Consider the following 15,278-nt stretch of genomic DNA (forward strand, 5'->3'; position numbering starts at 1 on the left):
TAGTGGGGACAGGGCGCTTGATAGTGGGTTGCAATACAATTATAGCCTCAAAGAGCAATGGTTATTTAGCTGCTGAGTCAGTGACCTATCTGAAAGGAGGAAAAGGAAGAAGGCAAATAGTTGACAAACTAAAAAAAAAGACCAGTTGAAAGGTTATTAAAAATATACTTAAATTACCCAGTGAACCATGGCTGTGAAAAGCCCTAACGATTAAATAATATTAGATGAAAACATCACCTGTCATGTTGAAACACTTTTTATTCTACCAAGTTGTATTTATATTTCAGAAACTCTGCTAAAAGCTAGGAAACCTTTCCTTGCAGTTATCAAATTTTTATTTACCAATAATGAGCCAGCTTCAAATTAAACAACCTAATGATAACTATGTTTAATTTATTTTTATTAATAAGTCGTCATACTGATTACGTTTATGTCATATTACATAAATTCAGCATTTTTGTAATTTGTATATGTTCTTATTACAGGATGTTTTTGACCGCATTGTTGTTATAAATTCTGATGCTAAAAGGAGCTCATTGTTCAATTACGAACAGTCACATATGTTTGGATTGCGGTAAGGCTCTTGGCGCCTAATAAAAATGATCAAGATTTATTGCATAGTTATTAATAAATAATAATTCTATTTTTGTAATTATTTCCTTTTTCTCTAATAATAAAAAAGTAATTCATATTCAGTTTATGTTATGTTTAAATGTTTTTTAGTAGACAGTATGGAAATCTAAATTATGGAATGATCCCTTATCCAGAAAACCTCCAGGTTCCAAACATTTTGAAAAATAGACCCCATATTTGTATTAGTATTGGTTTCTACAGTTTACAACTGGGAACCTAGTGAATATGATAAGTGCTGTGTTCAATTAATGGTAATTTACTGCAATGATGTTTTAAATCCCATGGATAAAAATAATACAATATTACAATTGACTTGACTGTACCATGTTAACATTCCTTTCAAATTGTAACAACAGATATGTCTTGCAGACTGGGTGACATGACAGCCATTATCCGGCAGTTAGGTGTCTTGTCAGGGGCATTACCCTAGTGGGGCCTCAACATAAGCAATCTTCCAAAAAAGTAGTATTGGAATATGATTTGTGATGGCAGCTCCTGTGATGCCACATAGTGTTAGCCTGGTTTGTCCCAGTTCCAATTATCCTTATCAGAATAACACACAGCAGACTACTGCTGACCCCCTTCTGTTTGTTGTCTGGCCTGTGGGGCTGAATAACTGTTTTAATGACCATTGAAATGTAAATTTTATACTATTAAATTCTGCTTTTGCAACAAGTATCTGGAATCACTGAGCGGGGAGGTGCCAGCATTGGTTTTTCTTTTGAATTTGTTTGTAAAACATAACTATAAGCTCTTTTCTTGTATTTGATTGAACTATTTGTGTGACATGTAATGCTTGTCTTCCAGGTTACTGAATGTTTTGTGCTGTAATCTTGACACATTGCTGCTTTTAGAATCTCAATATAAAGTATCTGATATACTTTTAAATGCTCAGAGAGAAAATGTTATTGAGAGCTCTACAGGTCTGGGGTAAGTCATTATGTAAATAAAAGCAAAATCTAGATTTTTGTGTGTGTGTGTGTGTCTCTACAAACATCTCTATAATCTTTCTTAATTCTATTTGTCCTTTTATTCTCTTCATTTGGTTCTCTTTTTGCTCTCAATTTATTTGTGCTCTCTTTCTTGTCTATTCTCCAACCCCATTCTGTTCTGTTCTCTTCTGTTTCCCTCTTCTAACTCGTTATTTTAATCTTTACTTTTTTAATCATTCCTTTCTTATAAACTGTATTTTATCCTCCCATTTTTATTTCTCCTTTCCTACTTTTTCTCAAGCACCTCCTTATTTACTTTGGAGGTCCCATGGTTTTAAGCAAACACAGCACAAGCTTCATATGCAGGATGTTTTAGGGCTCTTATATACAGGTTGCTTTCCACTTGTGTTCGGCAGTTCCATGCAGCGCAGTAAATACAGACACTATAGATAGCATTTGGATACATTACCTTACACTGTGGTGTGGTGCATTAAAGAAATGTAAATGGTTCAGATGTTTTCAAATGATTCCCTTTTTCTCTGTTATAATAAAACAGTAGCTAGTACTTCATGCTAAATAAAGGGCCAAATTAATGTCAAAACTATTCTTTTTGTTTTGTTTTTGTTATAATGCTGAAAAATGCCAAGTCCAAGCTTCCGTGTAATAGAGTCCATACCTACAGATAGTATAAATGAGAATATTGTAGCGAGAATTACAATACTTGTAATCTCCTCTTCCTTTTGCTCCCCTTTCAACCTCTATTTTATACCTTCCAAACTGTGCTTTCCTCTCTTCTTTCCGTCTTTCCTCTGCTCTGCTTTTTTCCCCCATTGTTTTATCACTCTCTGCACATTCTTTCACCACTTTGCATCCCCTGCTCCCCTTTTCCCCCATTGGGTATTCTGTATGTACATTTCTCATTTTTATAACAGCTTTTTTAATATATATATTTACATAATATATTTATATATTCATAATGCCTGCTAATAGTTTTCTGATATTCTCGCCAGTCTGATTGGATCAGTGATTATAGTGCTGCTCTCCACCTGGATCAGGCATTCAGTATCCCACTGGAGGAGGGGGTTATCAAGCGCTTCATCTAATACCTACGCACAGTTTTGCTGTTTGCCAGGACAAGACAGGACAGCATGAGCTTCCTGCACTAGAAAAATAAAAATAGTTTTCCTAATTGAGTACAAATTGAACTTATGTCAAGCTAAATGTGGGGCATTGTGGAATTAAAACAAGGCTTTCAGCTACCCCCATTAAAATTGTTTTGTGTTTTTTAAAAAAATATTTCCATGGTATCTTACTGTCTGAAAATTTAGCGGACCAAATCATGCAGGCTTGTTGTTTTACTGAACACAATTTATTTCTCATTCTTAGCACAGAAATGTCTTAAATTTTGCTAATATAGTATGATGTAGTAAATGTAGGGTTTTTTTTTGGTTTTTTTTTGGGGGGTTAAATAAATCCATCAGGTGAGAAAAATATACTAATGGTGCTTGTATGTATATTCACAGTAACATTATCATTGATGCCTTGTCCGTGGAAAGAAACCACATACTGATTCGTGTGAATGTCATTGGTGGACCAAATGAGCGTGTTTTACCCCCCAGATCCTTGATTGAGGTGATTTAATCTGAATTCTTTAAAATGAACAAGAACATTATTACACATTCTTACACCGGCATAAACATAAACAATGCATAGTATTACACCTAAATAAAGTAGTCGATGATACAGAAATGGGCGTTCTTTAATACAAGAGGGAAGGGAAAAGTTAAAAGCCAACTTTTCTGCATAAATATAAAGGTGATTTATAGGTGATTTTAGTCCTTTTGTAATGGGATTAGGCAAATAGTATTCCTCCCTCTGGTTCTTATTATGTATCTCTCTGCTAGGTGACAGCATTCATTTAGGAATTAATTTTGAGAGTATACAAAATGGTATTATTATGGTTCTGATGCCTTACCGTTACATCAATCCTTACTTATCTATGATTCCTCTTTCAAATAACCATAGCGGACGTTATATGCACTAATGTGTATACCTTATTAGAGGTCTGTGCATGGCTTTACTGTACAGTGACAATCAATTTTTTCAATTTCAGGGCATCACCACAGACACCCTATATAACACAGGAATCTATACTACAATTAATAGTACTGATATATACCTTTATATTAAAAGTAGTTCATTGGGAGCAAAATGGAAAGTTGATTAGTCTCTGTAGCCTGTGAGATGTTTTTATTGACCAAAAATTACCTGATGGTCAAACCAAAGAATGGTTATTAGATATTAGTGACAGCAGATAAATAACTTCAGTTTAAATATTTAAATGCAACTCTTCTACTGAAGTTATTTCTGCTATTTTAATCATATGGCACATTGTGTTGTCCAGAGTGACACCCTCGCTTTGTATTTTCTAACATTTGTATCTATTTTCTATGCTCTGGGCTATTTGCAAATGTTCACTGTGTATATCCCTACTCTAAAGGAGAGCACTTGTGCAATTCTAGCCCAGGCTATAGGTTCTGTGTGCTGAAGACCCTCTTGAATAAGAGACTTGAATATGAATAGGAGAGGGACTGAATAGAAAGATGAGTAATAAAAAGCTGTAATAGCAATAAATGTGTAGCCTAATATTTTTAGATGATGTCAGTGACACCCATTAGAAAGATGGAAAGAGTCGGAAGAAAAAGGCAAAGAATTTAAAAATAATAAAAAAGAAAATAAGGAAGTCAATTGAAAACTTGCTTAGAATTAATTCTATTACATACTAAAAGTTAACTTAAAGGTGAATCATCCTTTAATATATAATATATAGTGAATAAAGTACCCCCTCTTGTAAAATATAAGGATATTATAAGTTACCGAGGAGTTTCATGACCGTATAAACACAAAAGGCTGAAGGCCGAGTCTTTTTATACAGGTCATGGAACAACGAGGTAACTTCTAATATCCTCATATTTTGCAACTGGGGGTGCTTTATTTATTACAATACTCATGTTTTAATGAGTCATGTGACAAAAATGACATCAGAACTCACCGTTTATAACTGATGACATCAGAACTCACTGTTTATAAGGATATAATTTACAGGATATTCATGGCTCTTGTGTATTATATATATATTTATATAAAACACTTTTCATAAAAAAAGCTGTGTCTATTATATCAGACTTCCCCTCAATCTGTATTATGCAAGGCTGATTTACTAATGCAAGCCTAAGTGCAGAGTGCTTTTTTGGACCCAATACTTTACATACATTGACATGCACCAAATTGCTTCTGAGAGCAGTTATCTAGAAAATAGAGGCTGATCCAAAATAGCGCAAGAGCAGCTGGCTTAGTCGGTAGCTTCAGGTCCTCCCACTCTCTACCAGCTGAGACAAGTTATTTAGGAACCAGCATTTTAGCTAAAAAAAAATTGACTTCTAAACATCCTAAAAACAATTCTAACATTTGGCATTTCTTTGCCTAGAATAATGATCCATATCCTTGGCCTATGTTTTCATCTCATCCATTGCCAAAGTGTTATATGTCAGAAATGTGTCTGAAGAATGACCTCAAACAAGGTAACTTTCACCGCAAGTATATACATTACAATCTGCTCTGTTTCTGGTATGTTTTTATATTTGTATATCTAATTGTTTATTAACCTAAACAATTAATAAGCTAACTTTGTTAGCTGACTTGCCTTGAGAAAGCATTATGAGAAACGTGAGTCGGCAAAATTCTCCTTTTTAACTTGATCTATATCAGCTTTTTATAAGATACATTTTATATAATTTTTATTACCTAATATACAGGGGCTGAATTAATCAAACACTCATTGTGGTGTCCCAGGGTTTAGATAGAAAACAATCTAGATAGTAGTGATTGGGACAGCTCCACCTTTAATTTCCTTTTCCTAACTTTTATTTCAATAAATTGCAAGCACTAGTTTAATTAATTTATTAATTTATCTTGGGCACTGACACTTTAGATATAATAGTTTTCAGGCTATTATGTTAGACATCCAGTCACTCCAGCCTTTATACATTACATTTTTGCCTAACTAACTATATTAGAAACATTTTTTATTTTGCACAGCCTATCTATTTATACAGTTTTTATTTTCACACTGAACAATTCCTTTAAGTTAAATCAATTTGATAATAATGAATTGTGATCAGTTTTGAACCACTTTTAGCACATAGCACTTTACAATTAATTAAGCCACATTAATGGTGTAATGGTGGGGTTCATTTACTTCTAATCTCTACTTCAATAAACCTAGGAAATTGGCCATGAGTTTTAATGGACAGCAGAACACTCAAAGTTGACCCTCTATAGGCTTTAGTTGTAATTGCCTGAATACTGCTGTAGCAGTCGGAGTTCAGGATAATTGCTAGGCCCACAATAACACTGGTAGGGTCCCCTTCAAGCTTCAGTTTTGTGTGTAGCAAAATCCATGCAATTGCTACAAGGGCTAGTGCCCTACAAGTTCCTCTGGTGTAGTCATGTGAAGCCTTTAAACTGACTGTGACCCAAAAGCAAACAAGGCACTTAAAGGACCAGTAACAGTAAAAAAAAATTGTTAATATGCTATGAAAAAAAGACACCAACACATATTAAACTTTAAAGTTTATAAGTCTTTATTAAGAAATAACTTACCTTTTTAGAAAAGGCGATTGGTGATCCATCGTGCGGCGCTCTATTTCTCCTCCCTGCCTTCCTTATATGAGATAGCCAGGGAGGAGAAATCGAGCACCACACGATGGATCGTCGCCCTGTCGCCGTTTCTGAAGAGGAGCGCAAGCAGAGTTACGGTAAGTTATTTTTTAATAAAGACTTACGGTAACGATTTTAAAGTTTAATATGTGTTGGTGTCTATTTTTCTTAGCATACTAACAAATTTTTTTTAGAAAATGTTTGCTGTTACTGGTCCTTTAAAAACTAATCATCATGTAATTAATAAATGAAGAGTTCCTGTACCTTGGTACAAGGCCAAGCTTGCCCAAGGTATGCTGTTATTATATATCAGCTGCAATGCCCTCATAGACTAATGTTTATAGTATCTGGCTGTACTGTGAAAGGCCAGTGCACATAACTGAACAGAGTACATAACCAAAAGCTAACTCCTTTTTTTCTAATTGCATCCAGATAGTGAAATCTACAAGAACCTGTTTTGTAAAAATGTTGATACAAAACCGAACTGGTTGGAGAATTGCAGAAAACTGTTTTGCAAAACTATCAAAACAAAACCTGATGAGTTAAGTGGAAAGTGTAAGTATTACATAGATGTCACAGAACCTTAAAAGACGCTAGAAGTTTTCATTATTATCCCCCCAACCTCCTATACTTAAGTGGTAGTCCATCTTTTAATTACAGTTTAGTGTGATTTAGACATTAATTGCAACTGGTCTTCATTTTTTATTTTTTTGTATTTGATTTTTTTTGTTCAGTTTGGGATTTATGCAACTAATTTGTGGCTGGGATCCAGTTACCCTAACAACCAGGTAGGGATTTGAATGCAAGACTTGAAGATAAATAGGAATGTTCATGAATAGAAAGAAAGATAAGTAATAAAAGGTATAACAATGGCACTGTAGCATTGCATAGCTACATCACAGTAGCATCACAGAGCAGGGTCAGTGATCCCCATTTGCATGCTGGAAAGAGGCAGCAGAAAAGGAAGCCAAGTGATTCAGAAACTATAAAATATAATAAAGCCAAATAGCATGGACATTCTATGTTAATAGTTGTTCACCCTTAAATTAACTTTTAGTATGATGTAGAGAGTGATATTCAGAGACAAAGTGCAATTGGTTTTCATTTTTTATTATTTGTGATTTTTGAACTATAGTATTGACTTTTTATTCAGCAGCTCTTCAGTTTGCAATTTCTCTGTCGTCTTAGGGGGACACAGGGAACCATGGGGTTAAGCTCCATCCTCCAGGAGGCAGGACACTTGAATATTAATTAATTAAGGGGCGTGCCCTTCAGGCTTTACCCCCTACACTGTACCTTCCTATTCAGTTTTTTAAGTGTCCTGCTCCCGGGAGGTTGGACCGACGCGTGATTCCACGTTCAGCCCATGGCTGATACCCGGGGTGAGGCCTGAAAGCAGGGTTACCTGTCTTTAAATAGGAAGCCCCCTACGAGGTGAAACACACTGGGGTCACTCTCTAGCTGTTGCTATATCGACCACCCAGACATTGCCTGTGCTGACTGATTCAGGGCAGAAGGTTTGGCCGGTGTGGGGGTAAGTGGCACATTGCCTGTGTTACTGCAGTAACGTTGCCTAATGATTTTGGGGCTACCCCCACCCCCCCCCCCCCTCCCTCCCTGCTCTCTCTCTCTCCAGCGCCAGCTCTACCTTCTCCTCGGCTCCTTCTGGTGTCTCCTGTCCCTACCCTTCCTTGCCTTCAGGGTCTGGCCGGTGTTTGCGCTTCCATTGCGCATTCTGGTGGTGACTCTGGAGGGAGGTGGATGGGGGAGGCTCCGTTGCGGCTCTCTGTAGCGACTGAGGGTTCCATCTCTCAGCGCAATGAAGTGGAACGCAATGCGTTCCACTTTCTCTGCTGCCTGGCGGCCATTTTCTTTTGGCGCGAAGGAGAGCGTTTGTGCGCATGCGCGCACGGTTTGGAACGCAACTTGCGTTCCAGAAGCCATTTTGGAACGGAGATCCGAAGGGAGAGCAGCAGGCAGCTATCAGAACTGGCTAAAAGACTAGCGGTTGCTTCAGGCAGTACCCTTTTCTCTCTACCTTCCTATACTATGGCAGAAGGTAGGTCAGTGGGACTGTTCACAAGGGCAGGGGGGAAGGGGCCCTCAACAGCACAGGTGAGATACCTTGCTTGTTCAAAATGCCAGAAAAAGTTTCCAGGGGGCCAGGGTGAGCCGCTGTGTGGGTCCTGCTCCTTGGGGCAGGGGGAAACTACTGCTCCTGGGGGTCTCTCAGCTGCTTCAGCTGTGACTACTCCACAAATTGTACCTCAGGATTTAGACTCTGGAGCTGCAGCAGAGCCACCTCCCCCTCTATGGGCGGTCCAATTGTCTCAATCTCTGGCATCATTACAAGGGTTGCCTGCCATCGCAGATAACCTAGGAAAGGCTCTAGTTAAGCTTAGCCATAGGACTGGTGGCAAGCGTAGACTTGTGGACGACGCAAGAGGGGACACTGTCAACCCTTCTGTGTCTGACGAATCTTCCCCTGAGCTACACTCTTCTCACTCTGAAGGTGAGGTTGGATCTTCTGAGTATTCATCCGCAGATGAGGAAGAACATCAGGATGAAGGAAAGGATCGTGACAGTTTTCATGATGTAGACGGGATTATTAAGGGGGTCCTTTAGGTTCTTAATATATCTCAGAAGCCCAAACATACAGGAGATGCATCTAGTCTATTCAAGAGGCAACATAAGTCGTCAGTCTGTTTCCCAGAACATGAACAACTTCAAGGTTTGGTTCAGAATGAGTGGAATTCAACTGAACACAAGTTTCAGGCAACTAAAAAATTCTCTAAATCATATCCTTTTCCAAAAGAACTAGTTGATACTTGGTCTAACCCACCATCAGTTGATGCCCCAGTGTCTAGACTGTCAAAGTTCACCACATTACCAGTTACCGACGCAGCAGCATTCAAGGACCCCTCAGACAGAAGGCTAGAATGGTTTCTACGTGCAATTTACACTTCTGCAGGGTCGGCGCTACTCCCTTGCCTGGCTTCAGCGTGGGTGTCCAGAGCCATACAGGCATGGTCTGAGTCGCTTGTCAAGGACATTCTAGACGGGGTCCCTCGACAGGAGTTGTTATCATCGGCACAGACTATTGCTGAGGCATCTAGTTATCTTTGTGACACCACCCTTGATACTTCACAAATTACTGCCCGTACTTCAGCCTTGTCCGTAGCAGCACGCAGAACATTATGGCTAAAAAATTGGTCTGCGGACCTTAGTTCCAAAAAGTCGCTCACTTCTCTGCCTTTCAAGGGACATCGTCTGTTTGGAGAAGAGCTAGAGAAAATCATCTCCCAGGCGACGGGGGGGAAGAGTACTTTTCTCCCACAGGCCAGAGGCAGAGCACCCACCTCAAATAGGAGGGGGAAATTTTTTCGTGGCCAAAGTGGCAGATTTTCAAGGCGAAACAGTTCTCCACAACGGTCCCACTTTCGGGCCAAAGCCGGTGAGAAAAGCCGGCCCTCCTGGAAAACCAACAGGCCTCACAACAAACCCTCAGGGGAGAAGCCCGCCTCAGCCTGACGGGGCACCCCCTCCGGAATCGTTGGAATGGATAGGGGGCAAACTACTTCGATTCCGGGAGGAATGGATAAAGCATTCTTCGGATGCATGGGTCAAAGAAATAGTGATAGAAGGATATCATTTAGATTTCACAAGCATACCACCCGGAAGGTTTCTCATGTCCAGAGTTCCTCACTGTTCTCAGAAGGCTCAAGCCTTTCTAGATTGTATAGACAAGTTGGAGCGATCCGGGGTAATCAGTCCAGTACCAACCAAAGAGAGATTCTCCGGTTTTTACTCGAACCTATTTACAGTACCAAAGAGGGATGGTTCTCTCAGACCAGTGCTCGACCTCAAGGGTCTCAACAAATTCATTCGATCAGTGCGGTTCAAGATGGAAACGTTGAGATCAGTCATTCGAGGGATGGAACAGGGGCAACTTATGATGTCCCTGGATATAAGGGACGCATACCTACATGTTCCAATTTGGCCCCCCCATCACCGCTACCTACGCTTTTCTTTCAAGAACAAACACTATCAATTCGTTGCACTCCCGTTCGGACTGTCGTCCGCTCCCAGGGTTTTCACCAAGTTGATGGCGGTAACAGCTGCAACGTTGAGACTGCAGGGGATATCCGTGACCCCCTACCTGGACGACCTCCTGTTAAAGGCCAGTTCAGAAACAAGGGCCAAGGAGGACCTAAACCGAGCAGTTCGGCTACTCCAGAGCTTCGGATGGACCATCAACTGGTCGAAGTCCAGCCCAGATCCCAGTCACAGAATGATATTCCTAGGCCTGGAATTCGATACGATTACACAAACTGTAAGCTTACCCATGGACAAGCAGACCAGGATCAGAGATCAAGTTCGATATCTTCTATCCAGTCAAAGCACAACAGTACACAAGGCGATGCAAGTACTGGGAACAATGGTTTCGGCCATCGAGGCAGTTCCATTTGCGCAAATACATCTTCGACCTCTTCAAGCCAGCATTCTAGCGACGTGGAAAGGGGGACCTCTATCCCGCTCCATGTCATTGTCGCAACAGACAAGGGCGGATCTACAGTGGTGGATGAGATCGGAGAATCTAGCCGGAGGTCAATCGTGGGCAACGCCGGAGTGGATTGTGATATCAACAGACGCCAGCCTCCAGGGCTGGGGGGCAACATGGGACAAGCAGTCTGCTCAAGGGCTATGGTCTCCAGAGGAAGCCAAACTACCAATAAATATTCTGGAGCTGAGAGCGGTAAAGTTGGCCCTAGTCCAGTGGACAGATCGACTCAGAGCAAAGCCAATACGCGTCCAAAGCGACAATGCTACGACAGTAGCATACATAAATCGTCAAGGAGGGACGCGAAGTCGAGCGGCCCTGGCAGAAGCCAGACAGATTCTTCTCTGGGCAGAAAACAACTCAGTAAAATTATCTGCAATACACATTCCGGGAGTGTCCAACACAAAGGCGGACTTTCTCAGTCGGAATCAGCTGGATCCAGGAGAATGGGAACTGCATCCAGTGGCGTTCAATCAGCTGACAGACCAGTGGGGAACTCCCAGCATAGACTTAATGGCATCCAGAAACAATCGAAAAGTAACAAGATTCTTTGCCCGCCACAGAGATCCGTTAGCAGTGGGGGTGGATGCCATGACTCAGCGCTGGCAATTCGATCTAGCATACGTCTTCCCACCTCTTCCAATGCTGCCAAGGGTCCTCAAAAAGATAAAGCAATCTCAGTCGATAGTAATTGTAGTGGCACCGTATTGGCCTCGGAGAACCTGGTTCACCGACCTGCAGGAGATGTCAATAGAGCAGCCGATACGGCTAGACGGCAGACCAGATCTCCTCCAGCAGGGACCCATATTACACCACAACCCCGGACTCTTCTCTTTGACAGGATGGCTGTTGAAAGGTCCGTCTGGCGAAGCCAAGGGCTAGATGAAGAAGTCATACTCACTATGCTAAGAGCTCGAAAGGCCTCATCTTCCAAATCATACCACAGAGTTTGGCAGTCTTACTTCAATTGGTGCAAGGAGTCTCATTTTCCCTTCCTTGAATTGCAATTACCACGGATTCTTTCCTTTCTACAAAGAGGACTACAATTAGGCCTTAAGCTCAGCTCGCTCAAGGTCCAGGTGTCAGCCTTGTCAATCCTGTTTCAATCTCGCTTGGCGAATGAAGACTTGATACGCACGTTTCTGCAAGGAGTGGCCCATATCGTGCCGCCATTCCGTACACCGGTGGCTGGCTGGGATCTCAATTAAGTGTTGGAAGCTCTGCTGGATCCACCATTCGAACCACTATCTTCTATTTCAGATACATGGATCACCTATAAGGTAGTGTTCCTTGTGGCGATATCATCGACCAGACGGGTATCTGAACTTAGTGCCTTATCGTGTGCTCCTCCTTACCTCATATTCCATAAGGATAAAGCCGTTCTTCGTACGGTTCCAACCTTTCTACCCAAGGTAGTTTCCGCCTTTCATGTGAACCAAGAAATTGTTGTTCCTTCTCTATGTCCAGAACCCAAGAATGATAAGGAACCCAGACTTCATAATCTGGATGTGGTCAGAGCCTTACGATGGTATGTGGACAGATCTAAATCTTTCCGAAAATCGCAGGCCCTGTTTGTTATACCATCGGGCCCTCGTCGGGGCCAGGCAGCCTCAAAAGTGACAATATCGAGATGGATCAGAGAATCAATCAAACAAGCATACTCTGCGAAGGGAAGATCGTCACCTGAAGGACTTAGGGCTCACTCCACCAGAGTGGTGGGAGCCTCCTGGGCGTGGCGAAACTCTGCTTCCTTGGAGCAGATCTGTAAGGCGGCTACCTGGTCTTCTGTTCATACTTTCTCCAAATTTTACAAAGTTGACACCTTTTCCTCAGCCGAGGCTTCTCTCGGGCGTAAGGTGTTGCATTCAGTACTTAAATAATTCTGCAGTACTCATTGTATATAATTATAGCTCGCTCCCACCCTGCTGTTTTGGGACTGCTTTGTTAAGTCCCCATGGTTCCCTGTGTCCCCCTAAGACGACAGAGAAAACAGGATTTTTAATACTTACCGTTAAATCTGTTTCTCTGTAGTCATAAGGGGGACACAGGGCTTCCCGCCCTTGTCGAGCTATTGACCTTTGGTCTAGTTTTGTTCAGTTTCACTGTTTACTTTCTGCCTGTGAATTATTCGGTGATTACGTTCGCAGCTTTGGGACAAACTGAATAGGAAGGTACAGTGTAGGGGGTAAAGCCTGAAGGGCACGCCCCTTAATTAATTAATATTCAAGTGTCCTTCCTCCTGGACGATGGAGCTTAACCCCATGGTTCCCTGTGTCCCCCTTATGACTACAGAGAAACAGATTTAACGGTAAGTATTAAAAATCCTGTTTTCAGCAATCTGGTTGCTAGCGTCCAAATTACCATATCAACCTTACATTGATATGAATAAGAGACTTGAATATGAGTAGAAGATGCCTGAAGAAAGATGAGTAGCAATAACTAAATTTTTATCCTTACAGAGCATCTGTTTTTTTAGATGGGGTCAGTGACCCCAATTTCAAAGCAGGAGGCAAACAAGGCAAACAATTCAGAAACTATTAAAAAGAAAAAATTGAAAGCCAATTAAAAAAATTGCTTACAATTAGCCATTCTATAACATACCAAAGGATAACTCAAGGGTGAACTACCCCCTTAAGGTGAATTACCCCTCAACTTTGTATTTTAAATGCATATTATTTATATTTGCTTTAGCAGTTGCAGTAATTACCATGCTAGGTTTGATTTCTCAGATGAAATTATTAAGATTCTCTGTGGCAAAAACAGCTTCCTAATCGGGGGTGTTTCTGGCCGAAACCAGAGGTGGTATATATGCTTAGTCTGTAATAAGGAGGCACCGACACCTGGGTCAGTTCATCAGAATGTTATGCAGTCGAACGTCATTCTGATCGATTAGGTGATAGTGTTGAATGTTGACAGTGTTTAAATAACCTTTTTTTTTTTTGTATTTTTTCAGTTTGTGGAGAATTGCTAGAAAAATATGTACTATACCTTGGTCAGAGTCCTTCCAACTGTTGTTTTGGTCATTTGGAATACACGGGTAAGTCTATTTTATATATGTATTCAATATGATGGATAGATAGCTAGATAGACAGATGGATAAAATGAGGGTGGACCAGAGCAGGTTATGGGGTCTGTTGTATGTTCCAACTAGTGCCCTCCTTCCTGTTCATGTGTGTGCCACAAGCCTTCTGCCAATTCATAGCAAATAAAGCTCAATTATGCTTATTTATGAACGATAGCCCAGTGCACTAGGAGTTTAGTGTGTATCATGAACCATTTAGCCACCATTTTAGCACCTGTGTCTGGACTTCCATTTATGCATGCCATTGTCGTCATGCACCAGGCCATAAACACTAGTAGGCCTTTATATCAAAATTCAGATTTGTGTAATGTTAAATGATTTTTATAAATCGAATAAACTCACAATTGAAAAAAAAAACACAAATGTTTCCTTATTTATAAAAAAGTCTAAATATAAAAAAAGTAATGAATATCATTACTTGAATACTTAAAATTCATAATTTTTATTGCGTTTTCAATAAAAAAATTTACATTCATGATATTCAGCACAAAAAAATTTGAATTGCGAAAAAATAATATATATGTTGATAAATAACCCCCCAGAGAGGGAGTAGCCAGAGCTGGAATGTGATGTGGGCAGGCTTAAAATAAATAATTTTGATTATTATCCAGTTTAGCATTTAAGAATCATGTTGTCTAGCAAATTTAAAGAGGAGCAAAGACCGATAAACGGAAGTGTATCAAAACACATAGGCAAATTTTACTAGGTAAATATGAAATTAAATATATTTCTTTTTCCTGTAACAATTTATTTTTAAATGTATTAATTTACCCAGAAATGATTTTTGAAGCTTACAATCAAATTATCTGAATAGTTAATTTTTTTCCTGCCTGGACTTTATTACATTAATATAAAATTTTGCTTCCTATTTTAGATGCAGTTATGTAGAAAGATACCCTTTTACATTTTCAACTTTGCATATTTATGTTACGAAAGCAATAAAAGATATGTTCTTTCCTTCATTTAGATGTGGATACTCAATATCAGACTCTCACTGCGGTCCAACAACTTGGTGTTAAAATTGTTATAAGGTAACATTTTATAAACATTCTTGTTTTTTTCCACCCTATTAGCAATTAATGTAATTTACAATATTCGAAAAAATATTTCCATTGAGTCCCAGCCTAAAGTTAATCTACCAAATAAATGCACATTTAAATGCTTATAACCCCTGTGAGTGCAGATCTTCTTTGTACCACTGGGATATATCTACTTATGGGCTGCATCCAGGCTCTGTTGTACTACAGCATGTGAGTGATAGTGTATATATATACATGTACAAACCTCTGCATATGCAGTAATCTCAACTTGGGTGCAGTCCAATTTCGTACACATGATCCACTGTCAAGCA

General features: G+C 40.0%; 1 protein-coding gene across 2 annotated transcripts in view; it reads left to right on the top strand.

The window, feature by feature from the left end:
• Positions 1-15,278, top strand: part of tbc1d32.L (TBC1 domain family member 32 L homeolog) — a 62,519-nt gene that overhangs the window by 39,572 nt on the left and 7,669 nt on the right. For both annotated transcript variants that reach the window (XM_041562735.1, XM_041562734.1), the window contains exons 23-29: positions 486-574; positions 1,441-1,563; positions 3,089-3,197; positions 5,053-5,146; positions 6,717-6,839; positions 13,799-13,882; positions 14,895-14,958. In XM_041562735.1, coding sequence (XP_041418669.1) covers positions 486-574; positions 1,441-1,563; positions 3,089-3,197; positions 5,053-5,146; positions 6,717-6,839; positions 13,799-13,882; positions 14,895-14,958 — 686 coding nt within the window. The remainder of the gene's footprint in view (positions 1-485; positions 575-1,440; positions 1,564-3,088; positions 3,198-5,052; positions 5,147-6,716; positions 6,840-13,798; positions 13,883-14,894; positions 14,959-15,278) is intronic.

Source organism: Xenopus laevis, chromosome 5L (genome assembly GCF_017654675.1).
Source record: "Xenopus laevis strain J_2021 chromosome 5L, Xenopus_laevis_v10.1, whole genome shotgun sequence".
Lineage (NCBI taxonomy): Eukaryota > Metazoa > Chordata > Amphibia > Anura > Pipidae > Xenopus > Xenopus laevis.